This window comes from Electrona antarctica, assembly GCF_951216825.1.
Source record: "Electrona antarctica genome assembly, chromosome: 20".
Taxonomy (NCBI): Eukaryota; Metazoa; Chordata; class Actinopteri; order Myctophiformes; family Myctophidae; genus Electrona; species Electrona antarctica.
In genome coordinates this window covers 26,758,607-26,782,247 of record NC_136801.1, presented here as the reverse complement: position 1 = coordinate 26,782,247, position 23,641 = coordinate 26,758,607, and the positions used below count along the sequence as shown (strand labels likewise).

The following is a 23,641-nucleotide window of genomic DNA, read 5'->3' as shown; positions in this document are numbered from 1 at the left end:
GGACTTTGAACAGCAGTTATGCTGCATGTATGTTTGTAATTTATAGTGATTGAATTTCAGTTCAAACAGAACAGTTCTATAAACTCACTTTGCCACTTGATTTGCCACTCACTGTATGCATGCGCATACCCTCTATACGTCATCAATTACAATCCACAAAACGTACTTATGTTACTAAAATCACTTTTCCAACAGATGCTATCTTAAATAAAGGAATGTAATGAAATTGGTTAATTGACTTCAGTGCATGACGTAATTTAAGACATAATGAGGCAGAGGTGACTCAGGAGGTAGAGTCCTGGCTGCATGTTGAAGTGTTCTTGAGCAAGACACTGAACCCCTAACTGTGCCCCAGATAAGTAAGTTGGAACTTGGAATGTGTTTGTGAACGGGTGAATGTAATGCACCTTGTAAAGCGCTTTTGAGAAAGGCACCATATAAATGCAGTTGCACTAGCAGCCCATTTACCATTTAATGTGTAATTGTGTACTTGATAATGAGTCGGGGTCTAGTGTTTTCAGTGACCAAGATCAATACAAGTAAAATACAGTACTATATATATATATGGAGTGTATATATGGAGTGCAATGTTTGAATAGAACAGAATTTCAATATTAGAGAACTAATATCACACATCATTGTGGTCCTCACAGGAATATCATGTCAGATAGTTTGTTAATTCATTTGCAAAGTGAAGTAAGTGGACTGTCTTTTTTAACACCTTCGAACCTGAGACTAAAAGTGAGCTTTTCGATTTCTAAAATCTCAGCAGCTATTCAAGATTGGGATTCCATCGTGTAGCCATTTGCATTTAAGGGTAAATTAAGTGGACTTTCAGACGTTAAGAACTATTGATGTGAACAATTGCCATATCCAGGAGTGCTGTTAAATGATCTCTAGTTTTTTATGATGCACATGGTTGAAATGTAAAGGACCCTAATCTATTCTCTATCAGTGTTATTTATGAACACATGCAGCTCAGATGGCCTTGATTGTGTACAAGCACCCTTTACACTCCTCCGTAGGTGCCATTGTAGAAGAAAGGCTTGTCTGACACACAGTGACCCACAACCTCTGGCGTCCATCTCTGAACCTTGGGTTTCCCGTCCTGGTCCTGTCGAACAATGATGGTGCTCTTGGATGCCAGTGAGGGGTCCTCGTCAAAGAAGTTGAAAGGTCGCAGGAAGAAGCCCACGGCGTTGCCTGGCGTTGCGGTGTTAGGGATGTCTTCTGAGTGAGGTACATGTAGGAATCCTACTGTCACCCAGGCTACCAGGTCCTACACACAGAAATGCAAACATGGTGGTTATTTTACATAGTGTATAGTCTGCATAGTTTCTTGCTTATCATGCTATCTTCTCTTTACTGATTTTTTTTTATCTAATTAATGTATTAGATAAAAAAACAACACAACACACACAGTACTGTGTTATTAACCCATTTTGGGCGGGAACCCCTTTTGGTGTTTTAAAGCATTATGTTATACTTTAGCTATTTAATGTGAAAGGAGGGACACCCGCACACTGCCACTTGCTGCGTTCAGAGCATTTTATTAAAGCAACGTTTCGGTCTTGCGACCTTCCTCTTAGCTATTGAAAAATAGCAGATCTACAAGCTCATAGCGCGGCACCGAGTGCCACGCTATGAACTTGTAGGTCTACTATTTTGTGAAAAATCGTGAAAATGTGCCTCAAATCTTTGAATATTACAGAGTGAACATTTTAACTCAAATCTTTGCTTCTTGGGAGGTCCCTGGAACAACATATTTTCAGATGGGGGCGGAGGCATATTTCATATAATTTTGGGGGTCCTTGATGTGAAATATTGAGCACCACTGATACAGAAACATAAGGTTTTTCAGAAAACCTTTTTTAAATTTCGACGCCAGGCCTAATGGAGGCCAGGTTAATGGAGGCTGTAAGATTAAAGTCATAGACGTATATCCATTGTGATCCTCATGATTTCTCCAGTAATTGAGCGTGGCTCAACAGCACTATGCTTTTATGTATGGCAAATTACTATCCTGGTTAATATGATTTTAGTCAGGTCAACTCAATTGTATTTATAAAGCACATTAAAAAACAACCACAGTTGACCAAAGTGCTGTACTTTATTATATAACGGCATAATAAAATGTCATAACAAATGTAACAGACAACATTAAACAAGATAATTAAAGCAACGTTACACCAAATATACAATGGCAAAAGGAAACGTAGATAAAAACGAGGGACATGGGCGAGATGCAAAAGAGTGTCGAGAGAAGGGGCAGATCGGACAGGAAGTGGAAGGCTTTTTGGACTAGCCACAGAGAAGGCTTTTTGAGGTGGGTTTGTGGGATCCTGAGAAGCCTCTGATTTGAGCATCTCAGTGGCCTAGGGTTGTTGAGGAGAAGAAATAATTCTCAAATGTGGGTTGGTGCAAGACCATTTGGGGCTTTAAAAATGAATAATCAATGAATCTGACTGGATGCCAGTGCAGGGAGGCTAATACAGGCTATAGGGGGTGATGTGATCCCACTTGCAGGTGACATTCAGGAGTCTGCAGCCGCATATACGTAACTACGTAAGGCTTTGTTTGGCTTTCGCACATTGCCAACATGTAAATTGTCTGACTGTCCTTTTTAATTCCCAATAGAAACAATGGCATTCAATACACGTGTATTGACGTGTAAAACACCTCATGAGAGAGAGAGAGAAAAAAAAAAGTAAATTTAGAAGTTGTTTGACATCTCCTGCAGTTAGCTTGTCATGTCCTTAGCACTGCATTGCAATTGATGAATTGAACATGGTGGACCCTCTTGTAAACAAGTGTAATGCTTAATTGGGTCGTCCACTCACATTTAACAGTCTTTGTATTGAGTTTGTGCTTGAAATGTACTGTAATTCTTCAAACTGTTAATAAATATTTAAATCAAAATCAATCAATCAATGTTGTGCATGGTTAGTGTGACAGTCCTACAATACAGTTTGCATCAAATATATATAAAATGTATAAAAATGAGTTATGAGGGGAATCAGGCGGGGCCACAGGACTACTAATGCGCTGATGTTTTCCCGCTCACCATCATCCAGACCAGTCTTATCAACACTGCAGCGTTGACCGCTCCCTGGGCTATGTAAATGGTAAATGGTGCATTTATATAGCGCCTTTATCCAAGACGCTTTACGTAGATTGTGCATTACATTCACCCATTCACACACACATTTATACACCAATGGCGGCGGAAACCATGCAAGGCACCAACCAGCACATCAGGAGCAATTAGGGGTTCAGTGTCTTGCTCAAGGACACTTTGTCACTGACTCTGGGGGAGCCCGGGTTCGAACTGGCAACTTTGCGGTTACCATCCGGCCACTGTACCCCTAAGCTGCCCGTAGCCCAGATAACTACATATGACACTGTCCTTGTTGGCTTAGGACCCATATTTGGTCCGCTCACTCCACCGGAATTCATTTCAGAGGAGCTGTGTCATTAAGTTCAGGTTGGTTCAAAACCTGGGAGGGGGCTGGCGTCTGTACGTGAAAGTACCCTCAACCTAGCATTTTGAACTGGACAGACAGTTTCAGCTACATCACTATCATCGCATGAACAATGAGTGTTGTGCACGGTCTGTTACAAAGGCGCTACCTGATTGACGATGTCTTCATTGTTCCGGATGTAATCCTCAAAGGACACGGCTGGCTCCCATGGGTCACCCTGGGCGTAAATGCTACTGCTGGTGGCTTCACTGTCTTTATGACGAGTCACAGCCAGAGGGTACCTGCGTTGATTGACACAATCAATCATTTTGATGGATCAGGCAAAGACATTTGCGCACGCACACACGCACACACACCCACACACATGTGTACTCACACATTAGCATGCGTACGTTTATGCTGCTTTATGCAATATAAGTAAGAGGGGCAGGTATTGTTTTTATTTACCTGGACCAGCTGATTCCATTCTCCTCTCTCCAGCCCTTCGGTAACACACTGTGAGCATGGGAGTTGAACTGGATGCGATATCCCTTCTGGTGGCCCCACTTGTTTTTGTCATTGGGGTTGTAAAAATGCACATAGCGAGGGAACTTCTTTCCAAAGCGGAAAGCAGCAGAGCGCTCTGTCTTGTGCTGCGTCCTGTGGAGTTGTGATTGGACCACACGATGCTCCGGGCTCCAGGGATTGGTGAAGTTGACGTATTTCAGGTCTATTGACTCAAAGCTGTTGTCCCGACCTGAGTCACAACACAAATGAAAACGTGTGTCAAGTTCTAGGTCATTTATTGAGATAAAACAAATATTAGATTACTTTAGCACATCTTTCACATTTGACTTCAGTTGGAATGAGTTCACATTTTCAGTTCCACATATTTACCCTGTTCGTTGCTCAAACTTTAAGAAATCATTGTGAGTGAAAGCACTATTCATATGATTTGCTTGAATTAAACTTAAATGAATTGAACGTGTCTTGACCCTAAACCTGTCCTGTACTCTTTTGGCTTAGCCTTAAGATATAAAGTTAATTATAAGTACAATATTGACTTTTTTTTCTTTTCTTTTTTTTACATTCCACAGTCCAACTATTGATGATGGTTTAAAGTACAGAACGCCAGCTTATCTGCAATGTCACTAACACACGCCAGTGGAACCTTGTTTGTGTTCTCTCCCTTGCCATAACAATAAATGTCTCCTTCCCTAATACACCCTCACCATTTATTTTAATAATAACAAACACAAACATCAGAGGTGATTCTATCTGATGGGAAGATTTGATCAGCCTTGCATTCCCGTTTAACCACATAACCACTGTCTGCCAGGGTCTATACTTGGCCCCCTGGTTGTTTTCCCTTTTCACCAAATCTCTTCGCCAGAAATAGCCAAGCGTGCTCACCACACTTTGCATTATGCCGCGTTGTAAGCTTCTAGGTCTGCTATTTTTGCGGAACGTTCACCTTAGTATTCCGGAATAGGGATGATACGGTTAATTTAAAGATGCCAAAAGCTTGTTGGCATTTTTTATGCTATCCCAATGGGTTATATTAAAAATATTGTTGTTGCAAATACAGTAGGCATTATTCCTTTTACTGCTTGCTTTTAATGGTAGTCAATCACTACTATTAACTGCACGGTACTCTATAGGAAAAAGCGACCTAATGTACAGTACTACTCACCAGCAATATCCAGGTCCACTTTATAATGAATAAGATGTGTGTGGAGGTTCCCCAGCACATAGTTATACACCTTGGTGCCATAGTTAAGTCCATTAGGTGTGAAGAACGTGGCATGGATGTACCCTGTGGCGCTGACTCTTGACTCCATCACCCCATTCTGGTAGAAGTGAAAGTCCCAGATGTAGTCGTAGTTGCCAACCGTGGAGGTTGTCCGTACCACCAGCACAGTGTTCTCCAGACCCCCGTAGAAGTTGTATCCCCCCTTGAAGTTGGAATTGAAATGCCTCCTGAGGGGCGATGCTGTTGTCATTTCAAAGACGCACAGTGCATTTCTGTGGTGCACAGGCTTGTCCGTGTCATAGTAGTGGTATAAGTCTATGAATTTGGCGATTTCAGGGCAGTCAATCCCAGGTGCCAGCTCAAAGCTCGAGGTACCCATGGCCCAGCCAGCATCAATGTACTTTGTGTTCATGGCAGCAGGCGTGTCTCCAGAATAGAAGGCAACAGCCTCTTGGAGGCCGATCTCGTAAGCGATCCTTTCTCCGTTAAACCGGAGGTCAAAGATTTGCAGCCCAGCGGATGACCGCACGCGGTAGGCGAAAGACCATCCGGCGTATTCAATAAAGTTTTTGTCAACGTGATATCGCGGCCCTTGAGGCTCTACAAGCTTTGGACCGTGGATGTCTGAGGCTGTGTTGCTGTCGCCGCGGGGGATGTAGGTGGAGTAGAGGTCGTTATCATCGTGGTCAGGTAGCTTGACCTTCTCCAGGTCTCCCAGGTCGTATCTTCTCACCAGCTCCTCCACGCTGTCAAAGTACTGGCCATTGTACCAGACCTTGTCAACGGTCCACCTCTCTGGGTCCAGGTCTTGGTGGTTAATCAGAAGCTCAAACCCCACCGGGTGGATGAAATAGCCCTCCACAAATTTCTGCAGCATCACCCAGGATCTCCTCTCGCCTGGGCCCAGGCCATAAGGGGCTATGTCAGAGTAGGTCAGGCAGCGGTCGGTGCAGTTTGTGAACGAAAACCCTCCAGTGGTCTCAAACAGCAGCTTGCGAGCCATGGTTGAGGTCTTCTCTAGGACTGTGATCATGTGGTCATACTCTGAGAGAGTGATGGGTCGTGACTCAAATTTGACGGGCCTGTTCCCCTTGAATGTCTTGACTTCATGGGACCTGGGGTACGGCAGAGGACTTACGACGTACTCTGTGATGTTGGGCTCAGCTTGATTCCCAAACAGGACCACTACCCGGGCCTGTCGCTGGGGTTTGGCCTGTCCGCGGTCCAGGGCCCTCAGGGCTTCGTGCTTCCTGGGCAGATGGAGTTCCATCAGCAGGATGCTGTTTTTCTTAAGGGTGTTACTACTGGCATCGGTCAGCCCTAGCTCCGGAAGGCCATGGAGGTAGGAGCGCACCGCTTTCATCTCACGGACACTGAGGTCAGCAAACATGGAGGCGCCATGGTGAGCCCAGTCTCGTGCCCTGGAGCCGGCACACAGACCCAGGGAGACCAGGAGTAAAAGACAGAGGAGCCTCATGGCTGGAGTTGCTGAAACACAATGATAAGATAATATATGATGGGGATCTACACCTTCTGAGTGACAAGAGATATTAAAGATCCTCACATTTACTTAGTGTGATTAATAATTGGTGTTAATTTGTGAGTTAGATTAAATTAACATTTTATAAAACAAGGACTTATAATGTCTGACACTAGACATATGCGCTGGATCTGTATGAGTTAACATAATGTATATTCTATGAATAGGGTATCTAAGTATAAATACACAATCTATCACCAGTAATACATTTATCCACGTCTATCGGTTATGAGTGGATACATCTAAAAGCCTATCAACAGTGGATACGAGACAGCGAGTATCTGGACAATATTTGTACAGTCTAGAAACAAATCATATGAGTGAATATAATTAAAAGTGAGGGATACAAGATCTCTTTAAGGACAGATCACTCTACGCAAATGTGCTCAATTAAAAAAGAATGCAAAATTAGCAAAAATGTGTCGTGTAATCACAGATTCAGTATAAATTCTAGAAAGTAGAGCTACGCAATATACAGTATATATGCTGATCCACACAGATCAGATTGCACTATTAGAAAAATACTCCTAACTTTCCCTCTTCGCTTCTGCACAATTAGTTTTCCTCAACCCACTGGCCCCATACGCTTCACAGCTGGAACAAATACTCATTTCGACCAGTTTTTAATGTATAATTTAATTTCCTTCACATGCATAGTATATATCAACCTTTTTGTACAAGGGGTTCTTCTTCTTATCTCCCACGTCTGTTTCAAAGTTCTATCCCATGCTCAGGTGGCAATGTGTATTGCTATATGTATATTCTCCATATCCTAACCCATACATGTTTGTTTTCCCATTGCCTTTCACTTTGGTTAACCACTTAACCACATTGATTGATTGATTGAAAATGTTATTAACAGTTTGCAGAATTACAGTACATTTCAAGCACAAACTCAATACAAAGGCTGTTAACTGTGAGTGGACGACCCAATTAAGCATTACACTTGTTTACAACAGGGTCCACCATGTTCAATTCATCAAAACATTTACAGACGTACAAATAGACACTTCTATATAGACAAAGAACAGAACAGGAATTCATCACAACAAAATCGAAAGATCTAAATCTCTGCTGCTTATATTTTGACATGCCTAAAATTGGGATACTAGGGTTACAGTTGTCAAAAACGAATATTTATCCAACATTATTTAGTGTCATTTGTATTAGTATATCCACAATGAATTTGTATTTCTAGTCAGTCCCTTGCATCTCTGCATCCACAACAAAGAAATTAATGCAGGTACTCTACCTGTGGTATTCACTTCAAACACCTTCTTGCTTCAGAGCCTTTGTGAGACAAATATGTATTGCCTCCTGCCTGCGCAGCACAGCTCCAGGTGAGCAGTAACACTATTCCTCCCTTGAGCAATGAAGCAGGACATAATGCACCGCATGCGCAGCTTATATTTGACCTCCTACTTGGTGATCAATGGTCAGCTATTGGTCGTAAATATGATGAAACTAGAAAAAGTGCCCTTCTGGGCACAGGTCTCCACCAGGAGGATAGGACTGTGTGAGATGTTTGGCAAAATGTTTAGGAGTATAATATAAACATGTTTTTTTGTTTTAGTTTTTTGCAACAATTTTCTTCATTTTGTTGAGGAAATGCAGAGCCAGATCACTCATAGCATCTTTGAGGATAGAATTCTGGATGAGCAGGACATGTGCAGCATTTTGAACGAAACGGGCCACTCCTGAAAACTTTGGAAGGCAATCTTAGCCAATCAGTGTAGAATCGGAGAAATCCAACAGACTCGTCTTGATCACATGACTACAGAGATCATGTGGACCGATTTGCGTGAGATTTGGATGAAATCTGTGCGACTAACATAAGCAATGTGTTTTGCAGAAATTGGCCTCATGGTGGCGCTATGACCGGCAGATGTGGAGCGATGCAGGGACAATGTTTTTCCATGGCCTCTAGGGAGTGCGCATACATAAGTTGTATACAGATCGATGCAGTTATAGCTAAAACAGGAATTGGCCTGTTATAGCGCCACCGTGAGGCTGATTTGGGGAAAAGAATTGTGGCATGTCGTCCTCGGCCTAGTGGAAATGGGCGTGTATAATTTCACGGAAATTGCACACTGTGTTTGTGATTTGTGGCATTTTGTTCGAAACGGACCAATCGTGTGAGCTTTGGAAGCCAATCTTAGCCAATCAGGATGGAAGATGGGAAATGGTGCCGCTCCGTGTTGATCACATGACTATGGAGATAGTGTATAACGAATTGTGTGATGTATGGATAAAATGTGTACGAGTATTCTACATAAATGTTTTTTGTCTAAATCGGCCTCATGGTGGCGCTATAACAGGCCGTTGAGGAATATTTGGGGCAGAGGTTCGTCGTTGGCATCCAGGGAGTGTGTGTGCAAAGTTTGGCATGGATCGGGCCAACGGTGCCAGAGATTAGCTGATAACGGACGGACGGAAGGACGGACGGAAGGAAGGACACACACACGGACGGAGTGCAAAACATACTCTCTCCCCATGCCTTCGGCCTGGTGGAGACAATTACTGATAATTTGTCCATCTGGACCTGATTACACTGATGTAAGCATGGCAATTGTGTTGGTCTGGGTCTTAAAAGTATTGCGCAGTAATTTATAAAATAGGTTAAATATTTATCCTTGCTTGACGCAAACTGTGAATGTCGGGCAGGAAGCTGCTTTTCAGTAGAAACAGGATGGTTGACAGAGCCAAATGTTGTAGAAGTAAGTGCTTTAGAACAGGGGTTCTCAACCCGTGGGTCGCGACCCCTCGGGGGGTCGCCAAATTATTTTAGGGGGTCCCCAAATTATTTAAAAAAAAAAACAAAAAAAACAGATTTTTTTTAAATTTTATTTTCACGATTTTTCAAAAATAGCAGACCTACAAGCTCATAGCGCGCCACTCAGTGGCGCGCTATGAGCTTGTAGATCTGCTATTTTTCAATAGCTAAATTATAACAATGCTTAAAACACCAAAAGGGGTTCCCGCCCAAAATGGTTTAAGGTTATTGTAGCAGTCAATTTATATTGGGGGTCGGGAGGGGGCGGGGCGGGGGTCCCGAGACATTGCCAAAGCATTTCCGGGGGTCCCCGGCCAAAAACGTTGAGAACCCCTGCTTTAGAAGTATCTGGAAATGCTTTCATCGCTGTTCTGCAGGCACTAAATGGTTGCCCCCCCCCCCCCCCCCCCCCCACACACACACACACACACAGACACACACAAATACAGGTCTAAAACGCACATAGAGGCATTTCCTGCTGCACTTTTTGACTTGTTCCAGTTCCTAATCACATACTGTAGTGCAGTAAAGAGGTGCCATTATTTTTTATTTAAAGTTGGTAAAAAACAAACAAACAAAACATAATGGATACATTTTGTACATTCATTTCAAGATTTGCATAAAATGGTGAATCTAATGTAATGCTTCCTGTTAGTGATTTTAGGTCATTGTGTGATGAGTTTTGTTGCTTTAACATGTTCTGGTGCATTTTGGGCACGTGTGAAATGATCCATTGTGACAAGATGCACTGAGAACTGGAAATAGTTTTGAGAAAGTGCACTCATTATTGAGAAATGTTTATAATTACCAAGAAGAAGCCTTACATGGAATGCTTAGAATGCCATTCATCCTCAATGTTGAAAGAACATTTGCAATTTGGAGACTTTGGAGGATCTTGTAACTTACTCGTCACATATTCACGTCATATTTTTCAAATTATACCTACTTTATTGCAATGAAATTTAGGATATTTAATTTGTATTATTTGTATGTTGTTACCAATGGTTACAGGCAGCCCCAATGTAGGAGAAACAAACACTGTAAGGCCTATTAGTATGTTAACAGAAAAAAACATTCAGCTGTGTGTATTGTAATCATGGCAGGGGGTGAGCTTTGTTTTGTTTCTACCAGACAGTGGCCTTCTGGTTAGAGTGTCTACCCTGAAACTGGGAGGTCGGGGGCCGGGTCATACTAAAGACTGTAAAAATGGGACCCAATGCCTTGATTCCTGAGCACGGCACGGCTGCGGCTCACCGCTCCAAGATAGGTCAAATGCGGAGAACAAATTTCACTGCAGTAATGTGTGTGACAAATTGTAGGACTTTGAACAGCAGTTATGCTGCATGTATGTTTGTAATTTATAGTGATTGAATTTCAGTTCAAACAGAACAGTTCTATAAACTCACTTTGCCACTTGATTTGCCACTCACTTTATGCATGCGCATACCCTCTATACGTCATCAATTACAATCCACAAAACGTACTTATGTTACTAAAATCACTTTTCCAACAGATGCTATCTTCAATAAAGGAAACTCAAAGTAGATGTATAAGTAATCATTTAAGGGCCAGTTTATTTTTGAATGAAATTGGTTAATTGACTTCAGTGCATGACGTAATTTATGAACAAAACATAATGAGGCAGGGGTGACTGACTCAGGAGGTAGAGTCCTGGCTGCATGTTGAAGTGTCCTTGAGCAAGACACTGAACCCCTAACTGTGCCCCAGATAAGTAGGTTGGAATGTGTTTGTGAACAGGTGAATGTAATGCACCTTGTAAAGCGCTTTCGAGAAAGGCACCATATAAATGCAGTTGAACAAGCAGCCCATTTACCATTGAATGTGTAATTGTGTACTTGATAATGAGTCGGGGTCTAGTGTTTTCAGTGACCAAGATCAATACAATGGAAGTATACATGGAGTGCAATGTTTGAATAGAACAGAATTTCAATATTAGAGAACTAATATCACACATCATTGTGGTCCTCACAGGAATATCATGTCAGATAGTTTGTTAATTAATTTGCAAAGTGAAGTAAGTGGACTGTCTTTTTTAACACTTGTATTTTATTAAGTTGTCATTTCAGTACAGACAAAATAGAAAACAACATAACACAAGTTGCCAGACATCATCTTATATACAGTATATACATATATGCGCGCGCGCGCACACACACACACACACACACACACACACACACACACACACACACACACACACACACACACACACACACACACACACACACACACACACACACACACACACACACACACACACACAAACACAGATGTGCACATCTAACATGGGGCTAAGTAAGTACTGTGATATAAACAGAAGCCAAGTATTGCCTGGATAATCGTGACAGACCTGGCTTTTATTTTTCTCACATTTATAATCAATCAACAAATCTCAAAGAAATTCCTTCGAACCTGAGACTAAAAGTGAGCTTTTCGATTTCTAAAATCTCAGCAGCTATTCAAGATTGGGATTCCATCGTGTAGCCATTTGCATTTAAGGGTAAATTAAGTGGACTTTCAGACGTTAAGAACTATTGATGTGAACAATTGCCATATCCAGGAGTGCTGTTAAATGATCTCTAGTTTTTTATGATGCACATGGTTGAAATGTAAAGGACCCTAATCTATTCTCTATCAGTGTTATTTATGAACACATGCAGCTCAGATGGCCTTGATTGTGTACAAGCACCCTTTACACTCCTCCGTAGGTGCCATTGTAGAAGAAAGGCTTGTCTGACACACAGTGACCCACAACCTCTGGCGTCCATCTCTGAACCTTGGGTTTCCCGTCCTGGTCCTGTCGAACAATGATGGTGCTCTTGGATGCCAGTGAGGGGTCCTCGTCAAAGAAGTTGAAAGGTCGCAGGAAGAAGCCCACGGCGTTGCCTGGCGTTGCCGTGTTAGGGATGTCTTCTGAGTGAGGTACATGTAGGAATCCTACTGTCACCCAGGCTACCAGGTCCTACACACAGAAATGCAAACATGGTGGTTATTTTACATAGTGTATAGTCTGCATAGTTTCTTGCTTATCATGCTATCTTCTCTTTACTGATTTTTTTTTATCTAATTAATGTATTAGATAAAAAAACAACACAACACACACAGTACTGTGTTATTAACCCATTTTGGGCGGGAACCCCTTTTGGTGTTTTAAAGCATTATGTTATACTTTAGCTATTTAATGTGAAAGGAGGGACACCCGCACACTGCCACTTGCTCCGTTCAGAGCATTTTATTAAAGCAACGTTTCGGTCTTGCGACCTTCCTCTTAGCTATTGAAAAATAGCAGATCTACAAGCTCATGAACTTGTAGGTCTACTATTTTGTGAAAAATCGTGAAAATGTGCCTCAAATCTTTGAATATTACAGAGTGAACATTTTAACTCAAATCTTTGCTTCTTGGGAGGTCCCTGGAACAACATATTTTCAGATGGGGGCGGAGGCATATTACATATCATTTTGGGGGTCCTTGATGTGAAATATTGAGCACCACTGATACAGAAACATAAGGTTTTTCAGAAAACTTTTTTTAAATTTCGACGCCAGGCCTGAATGGGTTAATGGAGGCTGTGAGATTAAAGTCATAGACGTATATCCATTGTGATCCTCATGATTTCACCTCCAATAATTGAGCGTGGCTCAACAGCACTATGCTTTTATGTATGGCAAATTACTATCCTGGTTAATATGATTTTAGTCAGGTCAACTCAATTGTATTTATGAAGCACATTAAAAAACAACCACAGTTGACCAAAGTGCTGTACGTTATTATATAACAGCATAATAAAATGGCATAACAAATGTAACAGACAACATTAAACAAGATAATTAAAGCAACGTTACACCAAATATACAATGGCAAAAGGAAACGTAGATAAAAACGAGGGACATGGGCGAGATGCAAAAGAGTGTCGAGAGAAGGGGCAGATCGGACAGGAAGTGGAAGGGTTTTTGGACTAGCCACAGAGAAGGCTTTTTGAGGTGGGTTTGTGGGATCCTGAGAAGCCTCTGATTTGAGCATCTCAGTGGCCTAGGGTTGTTGAGGAGAAGAAATAATTCTCAAATGTGGGTTGGTGCAAGACCATTTGGGGCTTTAAAAATGAATAATCAATGACAAGTCCGGTTGGAATCTGAATGGATGCCAGTGCAGGGAGGCTAATACAGGCCATAGGGGGTGATGTGATCCCACTTGCAGGTGACATTCAGGAGTCTGCAGCCGCATATACGTAACTACGTAAGGCTTTGTTTGGCTTTTGCATATTCGCACATTGCCAACATGTAAATTGTCTGACTGTCCTTTTTAATTCCAAATAGAAACAATGGCATTCAATACACGTGTATTGACGTGTAAAACACCTCACGAGAGAGAGAGAGAAAAAATAAATACATTTAGAAGTTGTTTGACATCTCCTGCAGTTAGCTTGTCATGTCCTTAGCACTGCATTGCAATTGATGAATTGAACATGGTGGGCCCTCTTGTGAACAAGTGTAATGCTTAATTGGGTCGTCCACTCACAGTTAACAGTCTTTGTATTGAGTTTGTGCTTGAAATGTACTGTAATTCTGCAAACTGTTAATAAATATTTCAATCAAAATCAATCAATCAATGTTGTGCATGGTTAGTGTGACAGTCCTACAATACAGTTTGCATCAAATATATATAAAATGTATAAAAATTAGTTATGAGGGGAATCAAGCGGGGCCACAGGACTACTGATGCGCTGATGTTTTTCCGCTCACCATCATCCAGACCAGTCTTATCAACACTGCAGCGCTGACCGCTCCCTGGGCTATGTAAATGGTAAATGGTGCATTTATATAGCGCATTTATCCAAGACGCTTTACGTAGATTGTGCATTACATTCACCCATTCACACACACATGTCTTGCTCAAGGACAATTTGTCACTGACTGTGGGGGAGCCCGGGTTCAAAATGGCAACTTTGCGGTTACCATCTGGCCACTCTACCCCTAAGCCACCGCTGCCCGTAGCCCAGATACATATGACATATGACACTGTCCTTGTTGGCTTAGGACCCATATTTGGTCCACTCACTCCACCGGAATTCATTTCAGAGGAGCTGTGTCATTAAGTTCAGGTTGGTTCAAAACCTGGGAGGGGGCTGGCGTCTGTACGTGAAAGTACCCTCAACCTAGCATTTTGAACTGGACAGACAGTTTCAGCTACATCACTATCATCGCATGAACAATGAGTGTTGTGCACGGTCTGTTACAAAGGCGCTACCTGATTGACGATGTCTTCATTGTTCCGGATGTAATCCTCAAAGGACACGGCTGGCTCCCATGGGTCATTCTGGGCGTAAATGCTACTGCTGGTGGACTCACTGTCTTTATGACGAGTCACAGCCAGAGGGTACCTGCGTTGATTGACACAATCAATCATTTTGATGGATCAGGCAAAGACATTTGCGCACGCACACACACCCACACACACACGTGTACTCACACATTAGCATGCATACGTTTATGCTGCTTTATGCAATATAAGTAAGAGGGGCAGGTATTTTTTTTATTTACCTGGACCAGCTGATTCCATTCTCCTCTCTCCAGCCCTTCGGTAACACACTGTGAGCATGGGAGTTGAACTGGATGCGATATCCCTTCTGGTGGCCCCACTTGTTTTTGTCATTGGGGTTGTAAAAATGCACATAGCGAGGGAACTTCTTTCCAAAGCGGAAAGCAGCAGAGCGCTCTGTCTTGTGCTGCGTCCTGTGGAGTTGTGATTGGACCACACGATGCTCCGGGCTCCAGGGATTGGTGAAGTTGACGTATTTCAGGTCTATTGACTCAAAGCTGTTGTCCCGACCTGAGTCACAACACAAATTAAAACGTGTGTCAAGTTCTAGGTCATTTATTGAGATAAAAAAATATTAGATTACTTTAGCACATCTTTCACATTTGACTTCAGTTTGACTATTCGTTGCTCAAACTTTAAGAAATCATTGTGAGTGAAAGCACTATTCATATGATTTGCTTGAATTAAACTTAAATGAATTGAACGTGTCTTGACCCTAAACCTGTCCTGTACTCTTTTGGCTTAGCCTTAAGATATAAAGTTAATTATACGTACAATATTGACTTTTTTCTTTTCTTTTTTTTACATTCCACAGTCCAACTTTTGATGATGGTTTAAAGTACAGAATGCCAGCTTATCTGCAATGTCACTAACACACGCCAGTGGAACCTTGTTTGTGTTCTCTCCCTTGCCATAACAATAAACGTCTCCTTCCCTAATACACCCTCACCATTTATTTTAATAATAACAAACACAAACATCAGAGGTGATTCTATCTGATGGGAAGTTTTGATCAGCCTTGCATTCCCGTTTAACCACATAACCACTGTCTGCCAGGGTCTATACTTGGCCCCCTGGTTGTTTTCCCTTTTCACCAAATCTCTTCGCCAGAAATAGCCAAGCGTGCTCATCACGATTTGCATTATGCCGCGTTGTGAGCTTCTAGGTCTGCTATTTTTGAGTGGTGCAAACCACTCCAACAACCAGCTTTGTCTGTATCTATGTTTGTGTCTATGTATGTGTGTACCTGTACGTGGGACCCAAAAAATGAGCATGGTTACTATGGTCACTGACATTACGTCAGACCACAGCTGATCAGGCTATATAAGACCTTGCACCACTCAGTTCACACGGGTGTGATTTTTGCAGAACGTTCACCTATTCCGGAATAGGGATGATACGGTTAATTTTTAAGATGCCAAAAGCTTGTTGGCATTTTTTATGCTATCCCAATGGGTCATATGAAAAATATTGTTGTTGCAAATACAGTAGACATTATTGCTTTTACTGCTTGCTTTTAATGGTAGTCAATCACTACTATTAACTGCACAAGTACTCTATAGGAAAAAGCGACCAAATGTACAGTACTACTCACCAGCAATATCCAGGTCCACTTTATAATGAATAAGATGTGTGTGGAGGTTCCCCAGCACATAGTTATACACCTTGGTGCCATAGTTAAGTCCATTAGGTGTGAAGAACGTGGCATGGATGTACCCTGTGGCGCTGACTCTTGACTCCATCACCCCATTCTGGTAGAAGTGAAAGTCCCAGATGTAGTCATAGTTGTAAACCGTGGAGGTTGTCCGTACCACCAGCACAGTGTTCTCCAGACCCCCGTAGAAGTTGTATCCCCCCTTGAAGTTGGAATTGAAATGCCTCCTGAGGGGCGATGCTGTTGTCATTTCAAAGACGCACAGTGCATTTCTGTGGTGCACAGGCTTGTCCGTGTCATAGTAGTGGTATAAGTCTATGAATTTGGCGATTTCAGGGCAGTCAATCCCAGGTGCCAGCTCAAAGCTCGAGGTACCCATGGCCCAGCCAGCATCAATGTACTTTGTGTTCATGGCAGCAGGCGTGTCTCCAGAATAGAAGGCAACAGCCTCTTGGAGGCCGATCTCGTAAGCGATCCTTTCTCCGTTAAAACGGAGGTCAAAGATTTGCAGCCCAGCGGATGACCGCACGCGGTAGGCGAAAGACCATCCGGCGTATTCAATAAAGTTTTTGTCAACGTGATATCGCGGCCCTTGAGGCTCTACGAGCTTTGGACCGTGGATGTCTGAGGCTGTGTTTCTGTCGCCACGGGGGATGTAGGTGGAGTAGAGGTCGTTATCATCGTGGTCGGGTAGCTTGACCTTCTCCAGGTCTCCCAGGTCGTATCTTCTCACCAGCTCCTCCACGCTGTCAAAGTACTGGCCATTGTACCAGACCTTGTCAACGGTCCACCTCTCTGGGTCCAGGTCTTGGTGGTTAATCAGAAGCTCAAACCCCACCGGGTGGATGAAATAGCCCTCCACAAATTTCTGCAGCATCACCCAGGATCTCCTCTCGCCTGGGCCCAGGCCACGAGGGGCTATGTCAGAGAAGGTCAGGCAGCGGTCCGTGCAGTTTGTGAACGAAAACCCTCCAGTGGTCTCAAACAGCAGCTTGTGAGCCATGGTTGAGGTCTTCTCTAGGACTGTGATCATGTGGTCATACTCTGAGAGAGTGATGGGTCGTGACTCAAATTTGACGGGCCTGTTCCCCTTGAATGTCTTGACTTCATGGGACCTGGGGTACGGCAGAGGACTTACGACGTACTCTGTGATGTTGGGCTCAGCTTGATTCCCAAACAGGACCACTACCCGGGCCTGTCGCTGGGGTTTGGCCTGTCCGCGGTCCAGGGCCCTCAGGGCTTCGTGCTTCCTGGGCAGATGGAGTTCCATCAGCAGGATGCTGTTTTTCTTAAGGGTGTTACTACGGGCATCGGTCAGCCCTAGCTCCGGAAGGCCATGGAGGTAGGAGCGCACCGCTTTCATCTCACGGACACTGAGGTCGGCAAACATGGAGGCTCCATGGTGAGCCCAGTCTCGTGCCCTGGAGCCGGCACACAGACCCAGGGAGACCAGGAGTAAAAGACAGAGCAGCCTCATGGCTGGAGTTGCTGAAACACAATGATAAGATATATGATGGAAATCTACACCTTCTGAGTGACAAGAGATATTAAAGATCCTCACATTTATTTAGTGTGATTAATAATTGGTGTTAATTTGTGAATTAGGACCTTCAAGATTAAATTAACATTTAATAAAACAAGGACTTATGATGTCTGACACTAGACATATGCGCTGGATCTGTGTATGAGTTAACATAATGTATATTCTATGAATAGGGTCTCTAAGTATAAATACACAATCTATCACCAGTAATACATTTATCCACATTATCGGTTGTGAGTGGATACATCAAAGCCTATCAACAGTGGATACGAGACTGAAAATATGTATACAGTGTCAACCTGCCTACAACAGCGAGTATCTGGACAATATTTGTACAGTCTAGAAACAAATCATATGAGTGAATATAATTAAAAGTGAGGGATACAAGATCTCTTTAAGGACGGATCACTCTACGCAAATGTGCTCAATTAAAAAAAGAATGCAAAATTAGCCAAATGTGTCGTGTAATCACAGATTCAGTATAAATTCTAGAAAGTAGAGCTACGCAATATACAGCATATATGCTGATCCACACAGATCAGATTTCACTATTAGAAAAATACTCCTAACTTTCCCTCTTCGCTTCTACACAATGCAAAACATGCAGAAGCAAAATACATATCAGTAAATAGAAGAAGTTTTCCTCAACCCACTGGCCCCATACGCTTCACAGCTGGAACAAATACTAATTTCGACCAGTTTTTAATGTATCATTTAATTTCCTTCACGTGCACAGTATATATCAACATTTTTGTACAAGGGGTTCTTCTCCTTATCTCCCACGTCTGTTTCAAAGTTCTACACTTATCTATCCCATGCTCAGGTGGCAATGCATTGTATTGCTATATGTATATTCTCCATATCCTAACCCATACATGTTTGTTTTCCCATTGCCTTTCACTTTGGTTAACCACTTAACCACATTGATTGATTGATTGAAAATTGTATTAACAGTTTGCAGTACATTTCAAGCACAAACTCAATACAAAGACTGTTAACTGTGAGTGGACGACCCAATTAAGCATTACACTTGTTTACAACAGGGTCCACCATGTTCAATTCATCAAAACATTTAGAGACGTACAAATAGACACTTCTATATAGACAAAGAACAGAACAGGAATTCAAAATCGATAGATCTAAATCTCTGCTGCTTATATTTTGACATGCCTGAAATTGGGATACTAGGGTTACAGTCGTCAAAAACTAATATTTATCCAACATTATTTAGTGTCATTTGTATTAGTATATCCACAATGAATTTGTATTTCTAGTCAGTCCCTTGCATCTCTGCATCCACAACAAAGAAATGAATGCAGGTACTCTACCTGTGGTATTCACTTCAAACACCTTCTTGCTTCAGAGCCTTTGTGAGACAAATATGTATTGCCTCCTGCCTGCGCAGCACAGCTCCAGGTGAGCAGTAACACTATTCCTCCCTTGAGCAATGAAGCAGGAAATAATGCACCGCATGCGCAGCTTATATTTGACCTCCTACTTGGTGACCAATGGCCAGCTATTGGTCGTAAATATGATGAAATTACTGATAATTTGTCCATCTGGACCTGATTACACTGATGTAAGCATGGCAATTGTGTTGGTCTGGGTCTTAAAAGTATTGCGCAGTAATTTATAAAATAGGTTAAATATTTATCCTTGCTTGACGCAAACTGTGAATGTCGGGCAGGAAGCTGCTTTTCAGTAGAAACAGGATGGTTGACAGAGCCAAATGTTGTAGAAGTAAGTGCTTTAGAAGTATCTGGAAATGCTTTCATCGCTGTTCTGCAGGCAGAATCCCCTTTTTATGTATTGGAAGTAGATCATTTAGAATCTAAATAACCTTGGATAATTTTATAGGTCTCTGGGAAACCACCAGCTATAGTGAAAATATAGAAAATAAAATGGAAAGCTAACAGTTAAGGAAAATAGTAGGGGTGGGACAATTCACTTACCTCCTACTCCTAATTCGCAATTGATACCTATGGTGCCGATTCGATTCATATTTCGATTCTTAATTAGATTGCAATTTATATTGCAAAACAATATAGAATATAGACCATGAAAAGTTCAATCATACACTTCAACTTTGCGATTCTATTTTAATATGGTGGCATTAAATATCATGATATATCCATGAATTTGCCCACCCCTAGAAAATAGCCAACATACAACATGCCACTCCGCATGGTGTTGCACACAATGATTTTCCCTGGACAACTAAAGGTTAAGTCATACATAACTAATGAATGAACAAGTGAACATTCAGCCTTCTGTTCTGTAATCATGATAATTATGTTCTCAAGGACAGTACAGGATAATAGGTTGACATTAATGTTTCACAACTTGTAATAAATCCTGACCTTTATCCTTTATAATTTACTGTATAATGATTATGATATCATAATGATGTGCAGAGACACGTTAATATACGTAATCTTAATGTAACACAATCTACTGTGCCCAATTTGAAATGTGTTCCTGTATTTGAGGCAGAGTCAGGGTCGGGAACTGAGTGTCTGAGCACTTATGAGGCATAAACAACCCTCTGATTACAAAAACATACAGTCTAACTACAGGGATTTTCAACTGGTGGTTGTAATGTAACATTCTACTGTGCCCAATTTGAAATGTGTTCCTGTATTTGAGGCTGAGTCAGGGTCGGGAACTGAGTGTCTGAGCACTTATGAGGCATGCAACCCTCTTGCAACACGTCTGGTCACTCGGGGTGACCGGGCCTTTGCGGCTCGGGCACCTTTGCTCTGGAACTCCCTGCCACTGGCTCTTAGGTTAGCAGAATCAGTGTCTTCTTTTAAAACGCTTTTTCCTAATATTGTTTTTAATTGTTTTATTGACCTGTTATTTTCTTCATATTTCATTGTTTCTGATGTTTTTATGTTTTTTGTGTGTGTGTGTGTGTGTGTGTGTGTGTGTGTGTGTGTGTGTGTGTGTGTGTGTGTGTGTGTGTGTGTGTGTGTGTGTGTGTGTGTGTGTGTGTGTGTGTGTGTGTGTGTGTGTGTGTGTGTGTGCGCGCGCGCAGGGGTTGACACTAAGGTCTCAGAGGCAAGTACAGGTCATGTTCTACATGCCCAAAGGTCTTGCATTGTAAAGGATAGAGGAGAGAGAATTCTCCTAAGTGCTCTGAATGTCAACATATCATTTTGCACAAACATATATACTGAAAAACATGTCATTGATTAGGATTCACCAGTCACATTTCAATAGGTTGAAAGGTCCCATCAGTGTAAGATGTCATCAGGCTGTCATGGGCGTCCGATGGTCTGAATCCTGTTTTCGACTTTAATCACGTTCCGTGATTAGGATTCTGTTGTTGTCATAGGGTTGTCATAGGGTGAGAGTGTATGTTTATCCTCATCTTTAAGAGCAAGGTTGTTGTCGGGTTGTTTTCCAGGTTTCTCCATTTAATCTTATTTCCCTTTTGGTATAATGACAATGACAATCTGGAGTGGGCGACAGCTGATAGTGGAATTAATACACACGCAAATATTGATATGACATCACTGTGTGACAGGGCAGTCCTGTTCACCAGATACAAGAAGATTTACAAGGTCTTTTTTAACATAGTAATAAGATGTGAACATAAAATATGAAACAATAAATCATAAGGTAAGAAAATACCCATCACCCACTTTCCCCATAAGTAAATAATCAATTATAAAATGATAGTTACAATTTAGGCATTTAGCAGACGCTCTTAATCCAGAGCGGTTTACATTAAGTAAGAACAAAAAAGCATGGCAATACATCATATACATACAAAGTAGTTAGAATCATACGTAAGCTAAGAACGTAACAGTGGAATATCTATATAATGAAACTATGCATATATATACTATATAGTGCTATGTTTACATAAAATGCTATAAGTCTACATAGACTGCTAACTAAGTCTACATAAAATGCTATCTAAGATACATAAGTTGAGCTTTTGCATACGCATGTAGGTTGAGGCTAGGGCAAGTGCTATGGGCTAAGATGGAGTCTGAAGAGGTGTGTTTTCAGACTGGCGTAAGATTGGGAGTGAATCTGTAGTTATGATTGCAATGGGAAGTGCATTCCATAGTTTTGGAGCCAGAAGGGAGAAGAGTTTGGGACGTGTTGAGCGTTGTCCCGGCATTTTTAGTGAGGGTTCCAGCTAGTTACAATAGTTACAATTGTCCAGCTTTGAGGGTCTGTGACGAAAAGTGTGTAAACACAAACATTGAAGACAAAAGTGAGGACTCAAATTGTGATTGGCCAGAATGAGATGAATTATGTATGATGAGGTATGATGATAACAGTGCCCCTCACTTCAAACAGGTGTGGGATTTAGTTTTTGTAAAGTGTAGCAACAGCACATTATAGGTAAACACTAAACAGTGCTCATATTTTACATTCCACAGACCCCGAGCTCTGGCCACGTTCAGGTGTTTAGACAGATATCTCATGTGTTTATAGACTGGTCTCCATATCAGGCATACGAACGATCGGGCAAGGGATAATAACGATAAGCTTGGGAAACACTAATATCCTTGAACCTTGAAACAGGCTAGCTAGGCCTAGCAGTATATTAGTAAATGTAAAGCAGCTATAGGCTGCTTTACATTCATCCATTTAGGCCTATATGTTAAACACCTGGGAACTGTGTACTAGTCTAGTACAAACACCTGGCCATATCATGGAGGCAGTTATGGAGGCAGTTAGTCTTATGTCTCTTTTCAACTATACAAGAACTAAGCGTGCCAACACTGTGCAATGAAATACCTATACTTTGCATGTTCTGGATTTGTTTCCACACGCTACAGCTTTGTTTCAGAGGGGTGCATACCATGGTTAGACATACTCACAGTCCGACAGGCATATAGTTCGACAACACCGTCGCTCCCGACATGCGCTGCCCGTTACAACTAAACCGTGCTGCGGGTTAAACCTCACCCGTGGCTCCCGGCACGTGCCGCATGTGCCATGGGTTAGTTAAAAAAACTAACCTGTGGCTTCTAACCCTGAGATGTGCATTGCATGGGACCAGAACTCAGAAGTGACACTTTCAAATGTATTCTAAAATAGCTGGCTCACACGCTTAGTTGTGAGCTTTTAGATCAGCTATTTTTGCTTTATTTAATTAGTTTTATTTATGAAATACCTCCCTGGTTCTGATTATAATGGAAACGTAAACAACAACAAGACTTTCAAAGGCCTTCTGGGTTCCAGGTTATGGAACCGTTATATTTGAAAAGAGCCATTTGTCTGCCTTGCTGAAAGGCACAGGAGATGATGAGAGTTGGAGATTTTCTCTCCCTCGCCGAGCTGGTCTGGATCTCTGAACGGTCAATCTCCTCACAATCCGCCTCTTCTCACCCTCTCTTTCTTTCCCCCCCCTCCCTTGTACCAGTAAATGTGACTAATTCTTACTCAGTGAGTCAATATTGTACTGTCAATATGTCTTCTTAAACAAATGGCTAACATCACACCACTTAAAAACTAGCTATATTTTCAGCAATGGGAGTTGTTGTAGAGGGGGAAAAAAGAGTCAACTACATATTAGTTTACCAAGTTCAGAGGATTTAAGAGGGACGAGCCAA

The 23,641-nt window shown here is 42.0% G+C and overlaps 2 protein-coding genes across 2 annotated transcripts; both read right to left on the bottom strand.

Annotated features, from left to right (window-relative positions):
• Nucleotides 1-754: 754 nt before the first annotated feature.
• LOC306913002 (diamine oxidase [copper-containing]-like) lies at nucleotides 755-6,691 on the bottom strand (the record flags this gene model as incomplete). The annotated part of the gene is made up of 4 exons (XM_079489492.1): nucleotides 755-1,279; nucleotides 3,631-3,763; nucleotides 3,930-4,218; nucleotides 5,155-6,691. The coding sequence occupies 4 exons, from the start codon at nucleotides 6,689-6,691 to the stop codon at nucleotides 1,010-1,012; spliced, it is 2,229 nt and encodes a 742-aa protein (XP_079345618.1). The 3' UTR covers nucleotides 755-1,009.
• A 4,960-nt stretch (nucleotides 6,692-11,651) lies between these two features.
• Nucleotides 11,652-17,996, bottom strand: aoc1 (amine oxidase copper containing 1; the record flags this gene model as incomplete). The annotated part of the gene is made up of 4 exons (XM_079489491.1): nucleotides 11,652-12,510; nucleotides 14,794-14,926; nucleotides 15,087-15,375; nucleotides 16,460-17,996. 4 exons carry the CDS (start codon nucleotides 17,994-17,996, stop codon nucleotides 12,241-12,243), a joined length of 2,229 nt encoding a protein of 742 aa, XP_079345617.1. The 3' UTR covers nucleotides 11,652-12,240.
• Between the last annotated feature and the right edge of the window lie 5,645 nt (nucleotides 17,997-23,641).